General features: G+C 37.5%; 1 protein-coding gene across 5 annotated transcripts in view; it reads right to left on the bottom strand.

Moving 5' to 3' along the window:
• Nucleotides 1-16,434, bottom strand: part of Grid2 (glutamate ionotropic receptor delta type subunit 2) — a 1,534,794-nt gene that overhangs the window by 658,312 nt on the left and 860,048 nt on the right. For all 5 annotated transcript variants that reach the window (XM_029478539.2, XM_021164478.3, XM_029478538.1 and 2 more), the window contains one exon: nucleotides 6,240-6,413. In XM_029478539.2, coding sequence (XP_029334399.1) covers nucleotides 6,240-6,413 — 174 coding nt within the window. The remainder of the gene's footprint in view (nucleotides 1-6,239; nucleotides 6,414-16,434) is intronic.

Consider the following 16,434-nt stretch of genomic DNA (forward strand, 5'->3'; position numbering starts at 1 on the left):
AGGTAACTGTTGGAGGAACTAGGTCAGACTGGAAGAAATCTACTATGAATGAAGTGTGAGATCTGAAACTAAAAGTAGCCCGTGAATTTTTGTCAGGAAGAGAGTGCAAGGATTCAATAGAAAAATGAAAAGACACATGAAAGACAATCTGGTCATACTTGATAACCCACAGAAATCTTTCAACAGAATTCTCAAAATGACATGAATGATGTGCTCTGCTCAGCCTCTCTTGAACTGCTCTTCACTCCTGCTTCCAACCTGTCCTGGACCACTCCTCACTCCTGCTTCCCACCTGTCCTGGACCACTCTTCACTCCTGCTTCCCACCTGCCCTGGACCACTCTTCACCCCTGCTTCCCACCTGTCCTGGACCACTCCTCACCCCTGCTTTCCACCTGTCCTGGACCACTCTTAACTCCTGCTTCCCACCTGTCCTGGACCACTCTTCACTCCTGCTTCCCACCTGTCCTGGACCACTTTTCACACCTGCCTCGCAGGCTGTCCTGGAACACTCCGTACACTAGCTTCCTAGCTTCCTCCACCTTTATCTACACTTGGACCCTCCCTTTGCTTTATGAGCAATCACCTGACAGTATCCTTCCCTGTGCTTGCTTTCTTTCTTTCTTTCTTTCTTTCTTTCTTTCTTTCTTTCTTTCTTTCTTTTTTTTTTCCTCCCCAAATAGCTAACTTTTGTCATGTTCTGTTCAAAGGTTACACAGTAGGAGAATACTTCTGATAATCCTTCTTTCTGCTTGATGACCTAGGCAATCTTTTAAAGGGTAATTTATTTCATGAAAGTTTCATAGAGGAATGTACTGAATACCTGTTTCCACTAATGCTTCCACTCTCTTTTATCCTCTTCCTACCCTGACCACCCACCCACCCCCTTACTGTTACCAATTGCCTATCCATTTCATGCATTTTGCTTCTTCTTTTGATCCACTGTGTTTAAACAGCACCACTTTCCAGTACATTGGATGAAGGTATCTATTAAAGGAGAAGTAGCTGTGTCACTCCTCAAAGACAATGACTTCTCCTCCCCAAAAGCTCTTGACATCCATCTTTTCTGTGGCTCCAAGAACACTCACTTCATCCCTCCACTGAAAAATCACTGTACTGTTAAGGCTTTTAAAAGTTTTGAATGAAGATGCATGCTGTATGTCCTTGCTTTTTTTTTTTTTATGTGTTTCTGTCTTCTTCCTACTTTTTCTAATCCTCTCTTGATTTACCAAATAGTCTGAAACATACTTGGCTTACACAATTGCCAAAAAAAGTCAGAGTGGGAATAATGGAGAGAAGAAGATCAAGTTGAAAGGTGATTTGAATTACGACAGAAAATTAAGACATAAGGAATTTGGGCATTGTTGTTGTTTTTTTGTTTTTTGTTTTTTCCATATCTGACAGTACAGTCTTTTTCTTCATACCTAAGACATGTTTTTCTGAGCACCCTTGCTCGCTCTAACAGCAAGTGCTTTTTGAGCCTGACACATGAGAGATGTTTTCAATGCCTGCCTGCTTCCCTCCATTTGTCCACATTGCAAACAGTGTGGTCAGAAAGCTATGCTGACTTTTTCTGAGCTGTCAGTTCTCCTACTCTGTTACTCCTTCCTCAAGTAGGTTCTCTTTCTCCTTTGAGGTTCACGTTTGCTCATCTCCCTTTCAACTCCATCTAGTGACCTTATGATCACTGCCTTCATGAGGTCTTTGACTCCTCCCTCACAGTGATGCCAAGCCATCTGTCTCAGGATGTAAAGAGCTGGTTTTAAGTTTTATGCACACTTTCATCCCTTACACACGAATGACTGTTTGAAAATCTGAACACAATCCTGTGTCTTACAATCTTGCATGCCAGCATCTGCTCTCCCATAACTGATCCATGTTCCTGCTATCACACTTGTTCTCTGACATCAGCAAACCTCCAGAAACCATCTGTCACTTCCTCTGTAATACTCTCTGTCCTTCTGCTGATCACTGTTGGGTACAGTTTCTAGGTTACTTGCCACACTAGACCTCTTCCTTTGTATGTCTCCTGTTTCTCCTTTCCATAAAAAGTTTAGTAACTAGAACTGACACATTAATGCAGATGTGAGCTGACTAGGAGATAGGAGCGGGAGATTGTCTCTCTCTTGATCTTGGCAAAGTGCTTTTGACACAGAGTCCAAGACTGTATTAAAGTGGTTCACAGCAGATTTGACTTGCACTGTGATCATATTGAATTTGCCTTCAAAGTAACATTTTTGAGCAGCTGTCAGACCAAGGCTCTTCCACCTAGATTTTATGTAATTGACTGTGGAATTACTTGATTTCTGTGGAATTTCAACCTTAAGGATTATCACAAGTCAATACTAACAGTTCTGACCTTGATTATGTAATGCTACATAATCTTTTCCCTCATAGGTTCATGTCCTTTACAATTTTGATCAAGTGGAGATTGACACATGAAGAATTACATTGGAGGACAGAGGATATTTATGTAGGCACGGTGGAAGATTCTGGCTCTGTACTTCTCAAACTGACCTTAAAAGAATAGCTGGTGGAAAGCAGTACACATCAGAATGTACTAGGTGCCACAGAATGAATTTAAAGTATATTCTAGGTATATCAAATCTTTAGATATTTGATTGACATTTATAGGTGATTCAGTTTTACTCAATGACTTAGAGAAAAATAGTTTGGTCTACAAATTATTTGAAATAATTTAGTTTTATAAGATCTCTAATGCTATAATTTTTAAAGTAAATATATAATAACATTTTTAGTATTTGAACACTTTCCTATTGACAGAATGAATATATTGACATTTGAGTGGTATCTACCTTGCTGGACTTTTCAATGTCTTTCTGAAGGAATTCTGAAGAAAATTGCCAAATATTATATAAACTCAGTTTGTAATGCATAACACTGTTAGTCCTCCAAAATAGTAAACAGATTAAAAAAACAACTATTTGAAAATGTTTAGTTTGACTTTGCTTGTTCTAAAAAAAAAAAAAAAAGCTCTGTTTTCTTATATGAAGAACTCATAAACTTACTAACATATTTTACAACTTATATAAATATGTGTAGTATTGCACACTACTATTGTTTATTATACGAATCTTAAAAGAACTGCTCCCTTTTGTCTTGAAGACTGTAATAGTAAATCAATCTCTGGGACTTTGATTCTGCCTCCCACATTTTCCATTTTTCTTTCTAAATTACATTAGTGGCATTCTGATCATATCTGCTAGTTCACTGGTTGCTCTGGACAATTATTTAGCAAGCCTAGTTTAAGCATGGATGTATAACCTTCAAATCTTCAAAGCAAGACAGGGTATGGTTGTATAAGCCTTTAATCCCAAGACTTGGGAGACAAAGGCAGTGGATCTCTGTGAGTTCAAGGCAAGTTTAGTCCATAGAGTGAGTTCCAGGATAGCCAGGGCTACATAGAAAAAAACCTGTGTCAAAAACAAAACAAAACAAACAAACAAAAAAACAAAATAATAACAAACTTCAAACCCTTGTGTTTTCTAATCCACTGATTTACATTCTGTAATGAGTTCTGTTTGTACAAGGCCAGCTTTGTCCCTCTAAATTGCATTCATCGTATTAACCCTCCTAACAATCTAACACTCGGAAGACAGGTTTTCTTGCAAAAACTTGGGAGCCTTCATTTTCTCTCCATTGTACCCAAGCTAACAAAGCTTCAGCATGCAGGAAAGGCTGCTTCCCTCAAACTCCAGCGTTCACCCTGTCACTGTTACTTATGATACAACTTCAACTAATCCAGGGTTATTTGCTTTTTGATATCTAATTTAAGATTTATGAAATTTGTCTTCAATGGTCTCCAAACCTTTTTCCCCTTTCTTAATGCATTTAAAAGGCAATGGCTAGGAGCCCACTGGCAGGTCTGTAGTTCCTCATCGCTCAGCACATAAGTCCACTCTATGTTAGAATTCAATTTCTAGCCTTGGTGCACACCTGAGCCCTATTTGCATACTTGCATTCATAAGCATTGCTTTCAGCTGGGCACTCCAGAATTCTGAGATAAAAGTCTATCTGTGGTCCCCCTCACCACCTGCTTTGCCTCACAGACCTGAGCTGAGTGGGCTGCTTTTCCTAAAGTGTTTTCTACTCCTGAACTACCAGGCAGTGAGAACGCAGTGAGAATTTATTGCAGAGAACCATTGATTTAGCTGCTTTCTCTAACTAGAGTGAGATAAAGCTTTAAACCTGGGAAGGGCTAAGTACCAAGATCTCTGCTTGTAGTGGAATACTTTAAATTCAAGAGTTCTGAACACGTTCTCTTAATTATGTAAATCTTTCCATATAAAAAGTTTGTCACTTCTCATTTTCATATAGTAAATATTTAGTATAATTCTATTAGATATAAGAGGTAAGCTAATATGAAACAAACAATTTCACCCCCCCAAAATAACCTCTTTTTGATCTCTTTTATTTGTAGATTTGAGAACAAAAGGAAGAAATTATAAGGTGGGGTGTTGTGTTTGCAGGAACCCCTTTCTTCCCCTGAGTGTGGGTGGGGACACACAGAGAAAGTGCTTGTTGTGTGGTTATCCAAAACAACAGTTACACTGTTAAGCAAATGGATTTTGATGCTTTCTGCTTCCCACAAATGTCAGTCATTGGTGTTCCTAAGTGTTGTTTATATTTCCTGATACTTTGTTTGATGTCAACAGATTTTAATATTTCATGATTTTCTAAGTTAAACTTACTTTATGTTTTTCTTAATTTAGATTCCTGTCATTTTCACGTTATCCTCATAATCAGTTATGATGTAAAGAACCCATCATAAACAAAAAATTAAAAGTAGCACTAACATTTAGACAGCCATGGTAAGGCTTCAGAGTCTCTTACATGGAACATGCTAAACCTAAATTCCCTTAAAACATAGTAAGGAACAGCTATTTGAATATTAAATAATCTTGGAACCATGGGATTAATATGAATAAATATGAGGTAATGTTAGGGTAAATGGCAATCTTCTAAGCAGCCCATGAGTGAAGGAGGCTGTGGAATTAGCTATCTAAGACTGTGTTTTACACAATTACCTTATAAGATATTGTGGGGAACAAATTAGTCTTCTTATTTCCACATTATTAAAACAATTCTAGGGAGTAAAAATATTTTCCGTACTTAACTTTTTAAAGGATGAGATTTCTGAAATATATATACATATATTATTTTTGATTTGCAAAATTAATGGTGACTAATCTTTGCTGATACTTAATGGTTACCCATTAAACATACTCAGATGTTGACATAGCACTCCTGCAGTACACACAGAGACTGCTGTACCAAGCAGCTTTGTTTTTGCAGTATAGCCCTGTACTGACTGTGCATATAAGTGAATGTGACAGATTGATTCTTTCTTCCTAATGCCTTTTGCAGGGCTGGAGAAGTCATGGCCCCCTGCTGCTGGTGCTTGCTTTCCTTAACACCACCTTCCAAAGAACAGATTGAGATCTCCAGTTCAAGAAGAAAATAGCTGATAGGATTATTCTTTAAAAAAAGAAAAAGAAAAAAAGAAAGAAAGAGAGAGAGAGAGAGAGAAGAGAAGAGAAGAGAAGAGAAGAGAAGAGAAGAGAAGAGAAGAGAAGAGAAGAGAAGAGGAAAGAAATAGTTTCCAAGAGCTGTCTAAAAGACAGGTTTCTGAGTAAAATTTGTAAACTTGGTACTTTCCAGTCTCCTATTCAGAAATTTGTGTTAAAATTTGAAATTCTTTCTGTAATAGCAAGGGTGCCATTGTCCCTTGTGTGAGTTGGATATGGGCAAAGAGTACCAGGACGCATTTTGAATGTTAAATATGCCTTCATTAATTTTTTCTTTTTTAAGAAAGAGTTAAAGTTCTTCAATCTAGAAATCCTTTTAAAAGGGAATAAATATCTCTGCCTTTTATGTCACAGAATTCAAGCAATTCTGTTCACTTAATACTTTGAAGTGCAGCCTTGTGTCAATTACTGTCCCACTCCAGAAAATGCCCTGTATCTGCTTGTTTGCTTAGAAGGAAGATTCACTTATTGTATTTTTATTAAGAAAGGGAGCATTTTTTCCTACAATAGGATCAAAGGGATCAAAGACAAAGGCTCTTTGCACTCCCTGCCAAAGGCACTTAGATGTCAGGCGATAGACTGTGCCCCAGAACAATAATGTATGCCACCTAATTCTAGTGTCACTCAGAGATTTCATCCCAGACCCCCAAAGATGCACCGTGGAAGATATACCCCATCCTTTAAGACCCACCTCCATATTCTGTGCAAAAGGATCCTTCGGATCACACAGTGTTGAAGAAATTCGATGGTTGCCACGGAAACAGCGCTGACTTATATTCTGGGGGACTGGAAATGTCTGCCGAATTATTGTTAACCTTCCAATGGACCTTCTGACAAGTTCCTGAACATCCACATCATTTATTTCCTAAAAGATAAGAAGGGGAAGAATTAGCAGTTCTTAAATATAGTAGCAGAAATACAAAAGAATTGCTGACCAGTTATTTGGAGATAGAAAGGAATCTAACACATCCTAACACATCCACTTCATTTAGTTAGTATTCAATGAAAGTTACGTGTATTCATCAAAATGGTGAATTCAGTCATACTTGCTTTCTGTTGCTTTATATGATGTAACCGAATGGCTCAACATGTCTACATGGGACATGTGGCTTAAAGATGCTTTATTAAAAGTAATTTCACATCCAATTATGCTGAAAATATAAGAGAAAGATACTGAATGTTCACAAAATAAGATTCAATTACAATTTATGATTCATTAATAGCTTTTGATATATTTTGTGTACCAAGGAAGGGAGATGTGATGTAAGATGCATCTTTGTTGTCCTTAGAGATGAAATGAAAATTAAGGGTTGTAAACAAGCTAAATAAAAGAAAGCAAAGGAGACAGTTGCTATTCTGTCTGGACTCCACCCCCACAGTTATCTGGCAACAGCCAGGTATGCTTCTCCCTACAATTACCTGGCAACAGCCAGGTAGGCCTGGCCCACTATGAAAGGGGCTGCATGCCCCACCTCTCTCTCTCTTACTCTTGCCTCTCTCTTGCCTCTTGTCCTCTTGCTCCCCCTTTCTCTCCATTCCTCCCCCTCCTTTCCATGATGTCATGGCTGTCCTCCACTTCTCTACTCTCTCCCTCTCTCTGCCTGTACTACCCTCTTAACTCCCCTCCCCATGCCCTGAATGAACTCTATTCTATATTATACCATCGTGTGGCTGGTCCCTCAGGGGGAAGGGATTCCTTGGCATGGGCCTACCAAGGCACCCCTTTCCCCCATACCTCACCACACCCCCATAGAACACATCTTAATATTTCTTTCTCTTTTTATAATCAAAACAGAGACACTATCTTAAAATGTTTTCTTACTGATGTCCATATATGTTTCTTATTGGAAGGAGTCAGTTCTCAATAACTACTGATGAAAGAGTGAACTTTTCCAGTGGTCATTACATAAATGTAAGGAGCTCTGTTGATTAGCATGAACCATGCCAATGAAATCTAGCACTATGTAAATGATAGTGACTCTGTGTATGAATACTTGCCAAACTCTAAGAAGTTCATTCTCTACTTCCTTCACCTATTCTGAGATTTGGTTCGAAGTTTAGGCTCAATAATAGACATAGAAATAATACAAAAATAACAGTGTCTCATGGATACACATCTGGTTTACTTGGGATTAGAACAAAAGTGACAAACTGAAGTTTTAGTTTCTCAGCAGTCTTTCCTAAAGCAGCCTGTGCTCCATTGTGTCCATTTGAAACCTTTTAAGTCAATAAAGCTTTTGGCGATGAACAGATTATTGCAAATTGATTTTTATGCAATGACTATAAGTGATTCGTGATGAGACATTATGGGCTGTCGTATGCGCTCTTATGTTTCTATCCAAGGAACCAACCCTGTTTGATGAAGAGAAGCAGACCTCCAAGAAGCGTTAATTTTCTTTTTCCTACAATGTTCATTACAAATTATCATTCTTTGTGACATATAGCCAGAAAATTCACCTTTCTTTATGTTCTTTATGAAATATAGGTTTCTCTAAAAATAAAATAACACCTGCCATCAGCTGTATCCACAGTAACAACAGGAAGTTCTGGGCGATTAATCCTTTGTGCTCCATAAACAATGGCTTTCAGCAGCTTTAATGTCTTTTCCCCTTAGTCTGTGTCATTTCACTGGTCACGTAAACTTTGTCTGGCAAAAGGCTAGTAACTTTGAATTTTCCATTACCTGCTTACAAAGCAGAATTAAACAGTGTCCAGTCAGTTCTATTTTAATACCTGATATTCATCTGAAATCTTTTAAAGTGAATGAATATCAACTTTGCTACTCAATATTTTTCAGTGTTCTAAAATACTTCATTGTACAGCCAGGAAGTTTCACTCAGAAGGTAGCAAAGGACACACTGATTTCTCCTTATGTTATTATGGGATTCTTCTTTCCTAACCAGGTAACTATTTACCCAAATTTATCAAATACGACCATCTTCTTCTGATCTCCACAAGGTAATGAACTACAAGCCAGCATATTAAAGTCAAAATCTGTAGATAAAAAATGCCTACTTTGTGTCAGGCAAAATGTTAGCTCATTTATCTGGTTTTCCCCTTTGTTTAAAAAAATGACACTGAATCACTGCTTATTAACAGTTTATAAATAAAAAATTATGGAGGCTCAAAGATCTTCATTCAGAAATTTTTTATTCATGGAAGATTTTAGAAATGACATAAAAAATAAAGAAAAATGGTGTGTGCTAATTATATAAGAAGCCACATCACCCTAATAGAATCATATTGATTAATATTTAAGAATGATGGCAATAAAGATAGTAAACCCACATTATGTCAGTGTTTAGTGACTAAAGGAATAAGATCTTCTATCCTGAGACCTGCCCTAAGACAAACCCTTTTACACGTCTGTCTCCAAATGCAGAAAGGGCTGCTTACAACCCAAAAGTTCCATGAGATGACGTTCTCTGCTACATATCTTCAAATAAATCTGAAGGAATGCCAACTTGAACAGAACATATTTTGTCTGTTATTATGTGAGGAAGGAAAACAAAAGTAATCTTGCGAGGGAAAAGAATCTGCCATTCTGAGGGAAATGAACACTCTGTCTCAAAAATTTCACTTGCAGTTTTAGTTTTGACTCTTAATCTTCAAACCTATTCAAAGTGGTGTGGCAGCCGGATCGACACAGGCTTCATAGTGACAAGAATATTATTTTGCTCTCCAAAATGTATGTTGCAAATGTGCACACACTTATCATATGCACACACAAAGTCATATACATATTTCATGACAGCTGATCAGTTAATCTGAAAAAGAAATACTTTCAAAATGAGAAAAAAAATCCTAAGCAAATGGTTGTATTAACACAGCACACCTTTGTGCAATTAGGGTCTACATGACTATTTTTAAAAGTAATGTTTAAATTTTATGATTTTGAAAGCAATTCCAAAAAGAGCTAGTATATAAAAAAAAGAACGCTACTTGAGACCCCAGCACTACCAAATGTACTAATTGATTTCTATAAAGAGATACTGAAATATTTGGGGTTTTTTTGAACGTTTTAATTGCTTTTTTAAAATTAGGTATTTTCCTCATTTACATTTCCAATGCTATCCCAAAAGTCCCCCATACCCTCCCCCCTACTCCCCTACCCATCCATTCCCATTTTTTGGCCCTGGAGTACCCCTGTACTGGGGCATATAAAGTTTGCAAGTCCAATGGGCCTCTCTTTCCAGTGGTGGCCGACTAGGCCATCTTTTGATACATATGCAGCTAGAGTCAAGAGCTCCCGGGTACTGGTTAGTTCATAATGTTGTTCCACCTACAGGGTTGCAGATCCCTTTAGCTCCTTGGATACTTTCTCTATCTCCTCCATTGGGGCACCTGTGATCCATCCAATAGCTGACTGTGAGCATCCACTTATGTGTTTGGAGGCTGATTATGGGATTAATCCCTGGATATGGTAGTCTCTAGATGGTCCATCCTTTTGTCTCAGTTCCAAACTTTGTCTCTGTAATTCCTTCCATGGGTGTTTTGTTCCCAATTCTAAGAAGGGGCAAAGTGTTCACACTTTGGTCTTCATTCTTCTTGAGTTTCATGTGTTTTGCAAATTGTAACTTATATCTTGGGGATTCTAAGTTTCTGGGCTAATATCCACTTATCAGTGAGCATGTATCATTGGAGTTCTTTTGTGTTTGGGTTACCTCACTAAGGATAATGTCCTCCAGGTCCAACCATTTGCCTAGGAATTTCATAAATTCATTCTTTTTAATAGCTGAGTAGTACTCTTTTGTGTAAATGTACCACAATTTGTATCCATTTCTCTGTTGAGGGGCATCTGGGTTCTTTCCAGCTTCTGGCTATTATAAATAAGGTTGCTATGAACAAAGTGGAGCATGTTTCTTTCTTACTAGTTGGAACATCTTCTGGATATACGCCCAGGAGAGGTATTGAGGGATCATCTAGTAGTACATTGTCCAATTTTCTGAGGAACCACCAGACTGATTTCCAGAGTGGTTGTACGAGCTTGCAATCCCATCAACAATGGAGGACTGTTTCTCTTTCTCCACATCCTCGCCAGCATCTGCTGTCACCTGAATTTTTGATCTTAGCCATTCTGACTGGTGTGAGATGGAATCTCAGGGTTGTTTTGTTTTGCATTTCCCTGATGATTAAGGATGCTGAACATTTTTTCAGGTGTTTCTCAGCTATTCGGTATTCCTCAGGTGAGAATTCTTTGTTCAGCTCTGAGCCCCATTTTTAAATGGGGTTATTTGATTTTCTGGAGTCCACCTTCTTGAGTTCTTTATATATATTGGATATTAGTCCTCTATTTAGGATAGGTAAAGATCCTTTCCCAATCTGTTGGTGGTCTTTTTGTCTTATTGACGGTGTCTTTTGCCTTACAGAAGCTTTGCAGTTTCATGAGGTCCCATTTGTCAATTCTCGATCTTACAGCACAAGCCATTGCTGTTCAATTCAGGAATTTTTCCCCTGTGAAAATATCTTTGAGGCAATATCTTTTGTGACAATATCTTTTCATCACTTTCTCCTCTATAAGTTTCAGTGTCTCTGGTTTTACTTGGAGCTCCTTGATCCACTTAGATTTGACTTTGTACAAGGAGATAGGAATGGATCAATTTGCATTCTTCTACATGATAACCACCAGTTATGCCAGTACCATTTGTTGAAAATGCTGTCTTTTTTCTACTGGATGGTTTTACCTCCCTTGTCGAAGATCAAGTCACCATAGGTGTGTGGGTTCATTTCTGGGTCTTCAATTCTATTCCATTGGTCTACTTCTCTGTAACTATGTCAGTACCATGCCTTTTTTTTTTTTTTTTAATCACAATTGCTCTATAGTAAAGCTTTACGTCAGGCATGGTGATTCCACCAGAGGTTATTTTATTGTTGAGAATAGTTTTTGCTATCCTAGGCTTTTTGTTATTCCAGATGAATTTTCAGATTGCTCTTTCTAATTCGTTGAAGAATTGAGTTGGAATTTTGATGGGGATTGCATTGAATCTGTAGATTGCCTTTGGCACAATAGCCATTTTTACTATATTGATCCTGCCAATCCATGAGCATGGAAGATCTTTCCATCTTCTGAGATCATCTTTAATTTCTTTCTTTAGAGATTTGAAGTTCTTATCATACAGATCTTTCACTTCCTTAGTTAGAGTTTCGCCAAGGTATTTTATATTATTTGTGACTATTGAGAAGGGTGTTGTTTCCCTAATTTCTTTCTCGGCCTGTTTATTCTTTGTGTAGAGAAAGGCCATTGATTTGTTTGAGTTAATTTTATATCCAGCTACTTCACCGAAGCTGTTTATCAGGTTTAGGAGTTCTCTGGTGTAATTTTTAGGTTTTCTTATATATACTATCATATCATCTGCAAAAAGTGATATTTTGACATCTTCTTTTCCAATTTGTATTTCCTTGATCTCCTTTTGTTGTCGAATTGCTCTGGCTAGGACTTCAAGTACAATATTGAATAGGTAGGGAGAAAGTGGGCAGCCTTGTCTAGTCCCTGATTTTAGTGGGATTGCTTCTAGCTTCTCACCATTTGCTTTGATGTTGGCTACTGGTTTGCTGTATATTGCTTTTATCATGTTTAGGTATGGGCCTTGAATTCCTGATCTTTCCAAGACTTTTATCATGAATGGGTGTTGGATTTTGTCAAATGTTTTATCCGCATCTAATTAGATGATCATGTGGTTTTTGTCTTTGAGTTTGTTTATATAATGGATTACCTTGATGGATTTCTGTATGTTAAACCATCCCTGCATCCCTGAAATAAAACCTACTTGGTCATGTTGGATCATTGTTTTAATGTGTTCTTGGATTCGGATAGCGAGAATTTTATTGAGTATTTTTGCATCGATATTCATAAGGGAAATTGGTCTGAAATTCTCTATCTTTGTTGGATCTTTCTCTGATTTAAGTATCAGAGTAATTATGGCTTCATAGAATGAGTTGGGTAGAATACCTTCTACTTCTATTTTGTGAAATAGTTTGTGCAGAACTGGAATTAGATCTTCCTTGATGGTCTGATAGAACTCTGCACTAAACCCATCTCTTCCTGGGCTTTTTTTGGTTGGGAGACTATTAATGAGTGCTTCTATTCTATATGGGACTGTTTAGATCGTTAACTTGATCCTGGTTTAACTTTGGTACCTGGTATCTGTTTAGAAAATATCTGGGTTTTTAAAGACTATGAAGAATCAGAATTCTAACATTGTCTTTGGAATCTTCATTTGCATCTCTTTATGAACATAGAATTAATAATATAATAAAGACAGGTTTGTCCATCATAGCTGACTTTTAATTTTACTTCTTTGGGAAGAAAGCACAACAGTATTTTCCCAAAGAGTAATTAGTAATAAGCATAAATTAGTTGAAGTTGAATTAACATATCCAAATAAACATTAAATTTACATCTATTGTTTAATGTAGACTGGACTCTGAACTTTGTAATGGCCAATGAGGGAAAAAACAAGAAATTATTTGCTAAGAAGACAGAAACACACACTGTCCCCCAAAAGTACTTTAGAATTCAGTATTCTTGAAATTCTGAAGTAGGTCAACTTCAGGTTGAAATAAAGAGAAAGTGGGTGGACAAAAAGACTTTCAAGATTTGAAAAAGACTTTTCAAATCAGTTGAGAGCCTGAAGTGTATTCTTCCAGAAAAAGTTTGTTGTCTGTTTTTCCTCACAGGATCTGCTTTCTCTTTCTTTCATCTCTTTGCATCTAATGAAGCTCCTGGATCACAGGGAGTATTTAGTAAACATGGGGCAACTGAAAGTTTACTGCATGGATCAGTCATAGGGTTTTACTAAACCATCCTTTTAAAGACTCAGTAGCTGAAAAGTTAGTATTAGATGCTCATCATGCATTGAAAATAATAAATAATCCTGACCTAGCAAATTTCAGTAATGAGATGTTGTAGTCTGCTATGTTGCAGTGTTAAGAGATGATTTTATGATATGTTTGTGTGCTTCATACTGTGGCACAGTTGGCCATGTAACATTTCAAGAAAATACAACACTCACATCAAGTAATTTTGCAAACACTATATTAGAATCTGAGATAAAATCAGGAGGAACAGGAACAGAATGGTAATTTTCTTGTTGATTGATTATTAATTAGTTATTAGTTAATCAGTAAACAAAAAAAATCCAAAATATCCACTAAATGGCTAAGATTTGAAATTTCAAAATGAGAATCTAAATCCCCAAACTAAAGGCTTCTTCCATAACCGAACTCCTCATGGACTCACAGAGAATTATGACTTTAAACTTGTTTTAGGTCACTGGAATGACACGAGGCATGGAAGATCAGAGCTAGCATCACCAGGAATTAGAAGCCTTGCTACGGAACCAGATGAGCTTCCTATCTAAGTTCTGTCTTTTGTAAAACAAATACAGCATCAAGTCATTTGCTTTAGGGCCCTAAAGGGAAGCTATTAGGGATACAGAAGTCTGTTGTGAGAGACCTACTGAGCACGGGGGAGACTAGAAACACCATCACCAAGGCCTAACTTGATTGATTGCTCTCTGTGGGCTGTACAGCCTCTCATTAGTACAGTGTACTTGTTGCAAATTGAAACGAAACAATACTGTTTTCAAGTTTGTACAACTTGTGCCTTAATGCATAGTGTCAACTTTGATTTATAATTCCTTTCTATAAAACTATTGGTGCAGTAGGATTAAATAAATTTTTGCAATCCATTTTAAAATTAGCTACTAAACTATAGTTATGCAAAGTGACATAGACAAAAATCATTTTATGTTCAGTTAAATGGGCATTTGACATGTCTATGAGGGCTTTGTTGTTACTTTGGGAAATATGCAGCTTTTTAACAAATTTGAAAAATCCACTTTTTCCCATTTATTGAAATATGAATAAATCATCATCCCTCTATTAGTTTTTATAATAAGCATGGAAATGGAAAAACAAGCAAACACACAAACAAACATGGGCAAAAAGGATGTGGTTCAAATTTTTTGAAGTAGACTTCAAGAGAATGAGGTGGCTAAGTGGAATGGGGATAGAAAGAGAAAGAGCCGACCTTGGATAGACTAGCTGATAATACTTTTCCTTGCAAACGTGCTCATTCTTTGTGCTTCTGTTTGGTTCAGATAAAAGCAGTAGCTGATGTAAATGGCATGGGTGGTGGACATTTTATTTTGTTTTAAACAGCATTGAATGCTAGAGAGAAATAGCACTTCAGTAAAGGACTGATAAAGTACAACCAGCAGTAAAACACAGGAAAGGTTTCAAGCCAGTGATGAAGCTATCCTTGGAAGCACTGCCAGCAAAGGCTCCAGGTTGAGAAAAGGATTGAGCTTTTCTCTCACCTTCTGGAGAGCTAATATTGAATGAGTGGTTGACCAGTTAAATTGCTTTGGTTACTGGATAGTTTCTTTTGCAACATTGTAGCTAAGATATCATCCAGGAAATACATGTTGGTCTACTCTATTACTTCTGTATAATATAGTTTATAATATGAAGACTATGAAGGAGACCTTTGCCCTGAAGTTCTAGTTGACCTTGAATGGTGGGGAAACATCCATCCATCCTGTTTTTGTTGCTTTACTCATGTTTGATTTCAAGATTCAAGTATCACTGAAGGAGCCACATTGACGATGGCAAAAGAAATAAGGCAAGGGTTCCTTCTGCAGTCTCACCAAAAGATAGAACATGACCTTTCATTAAAAAAAATCGTATTCATTTGTTTGATCACCCGCTAAGGTGGCAAGAAGCCCACCTTTTCTTTCTAGCCTGCTTTGTGGACACAAGTGTAGATGCTCCCTGTCTGACCCGAAGCAGGAAACCTACGTGGTATTTTAAGAGAAGTCATGTGTGAGCTGAAAAAAGGGATTCATCATTTACAAACAAAAATAAATCTACAAAATTATTTAACTAAAGACAATGGAGATTTCAAAAATATAATTCAAAACAAAGCCAAAAGCAACTGAAGCTTTTCATTGGTAAGACTGCTGTTAAAATTCCATTATTTACCCTTGCTAACATTTTAAATACTTTGTAGATTATCTAATATCTTCAAACTTTAGTTTTCTTTTAGAAAAACAAAAATGCCTCTCTGAACGATTCTGAAAGTTCACTAAATTATTTTCAGTGTTGCTTTCTTTCTAGTCTGATGCATAATCACTTTGATGGACATGAGTAGGCTTGATCAGAAGGTCATTGTAAGAGATTAGTGCACCTATACTTCCTGTAGGAATCTCATGGAAAATATGCAAGGAATGTAGCGACAAACCATATAGCCCAAGGGTTGGCACTTCCAGAGGATGGGGAGAAGGCTTCAGTGTCTTTACTCTGAGCTAAAAAGATGGAAGCCTATATAGGAGAAACATTTGTATTTTACTTTTCCATTTGGAGTGGAAGAGCATTTATCTTCTACAGATCCTTAGACATACACACACCCTTGCCACTTTCATAGCCAATCACATGACAGGAGAATGATGTGAGACCCTGACTTAGAGCTTTTCTCCCTAGAAGGTAAAGCCCCTGGACGTTCCCCAAGCTTGTTTTCCCTGATCTCTAAAAATACAGCCAAAAAGAAGCTCTTTGTTCTCTATAGCCAGCAAAAAGTCTTTTTTGTTTCTGTGCTTTAAGCCAGAGATGCTATAACTGTAGGAAGACCTACAAGGACATGGAGATAGACTCAAGAGAGGAGGCTGCAGCTCACTCCCCCTCCCCACCAGAAAAGAACTGTAGCCAACTCTCCTCCCAACTCCTCCCAACTCCTCCCAACTCATTCCAACTCCTCCCAACTCTCCTCCCAACTCCTCCCAATTCCTTAGCTGGCTGTTAAAAGCCCTCTACTGTCACTGCTCAGGTCGAACTCCCCTGCCCGGGATTCGTCCTCAGCTAGCTGATAATAAAACCTCTTGCAGTTT

The sequence above is a fragment of the Mus caroli genome, unplaced genomic scaffold (assembly GCF_978045245.1).
Source record: "Mus caroli unplaced genomic scaffold, Mus_caroli_1 scaffold_7, whole genome shotgun sequence".
Lineage (NCBI taxonomy): Eukaryota > Metazoa > Chordata > Mammalia > Rodentia > Muridae > Mus > Mus caroli.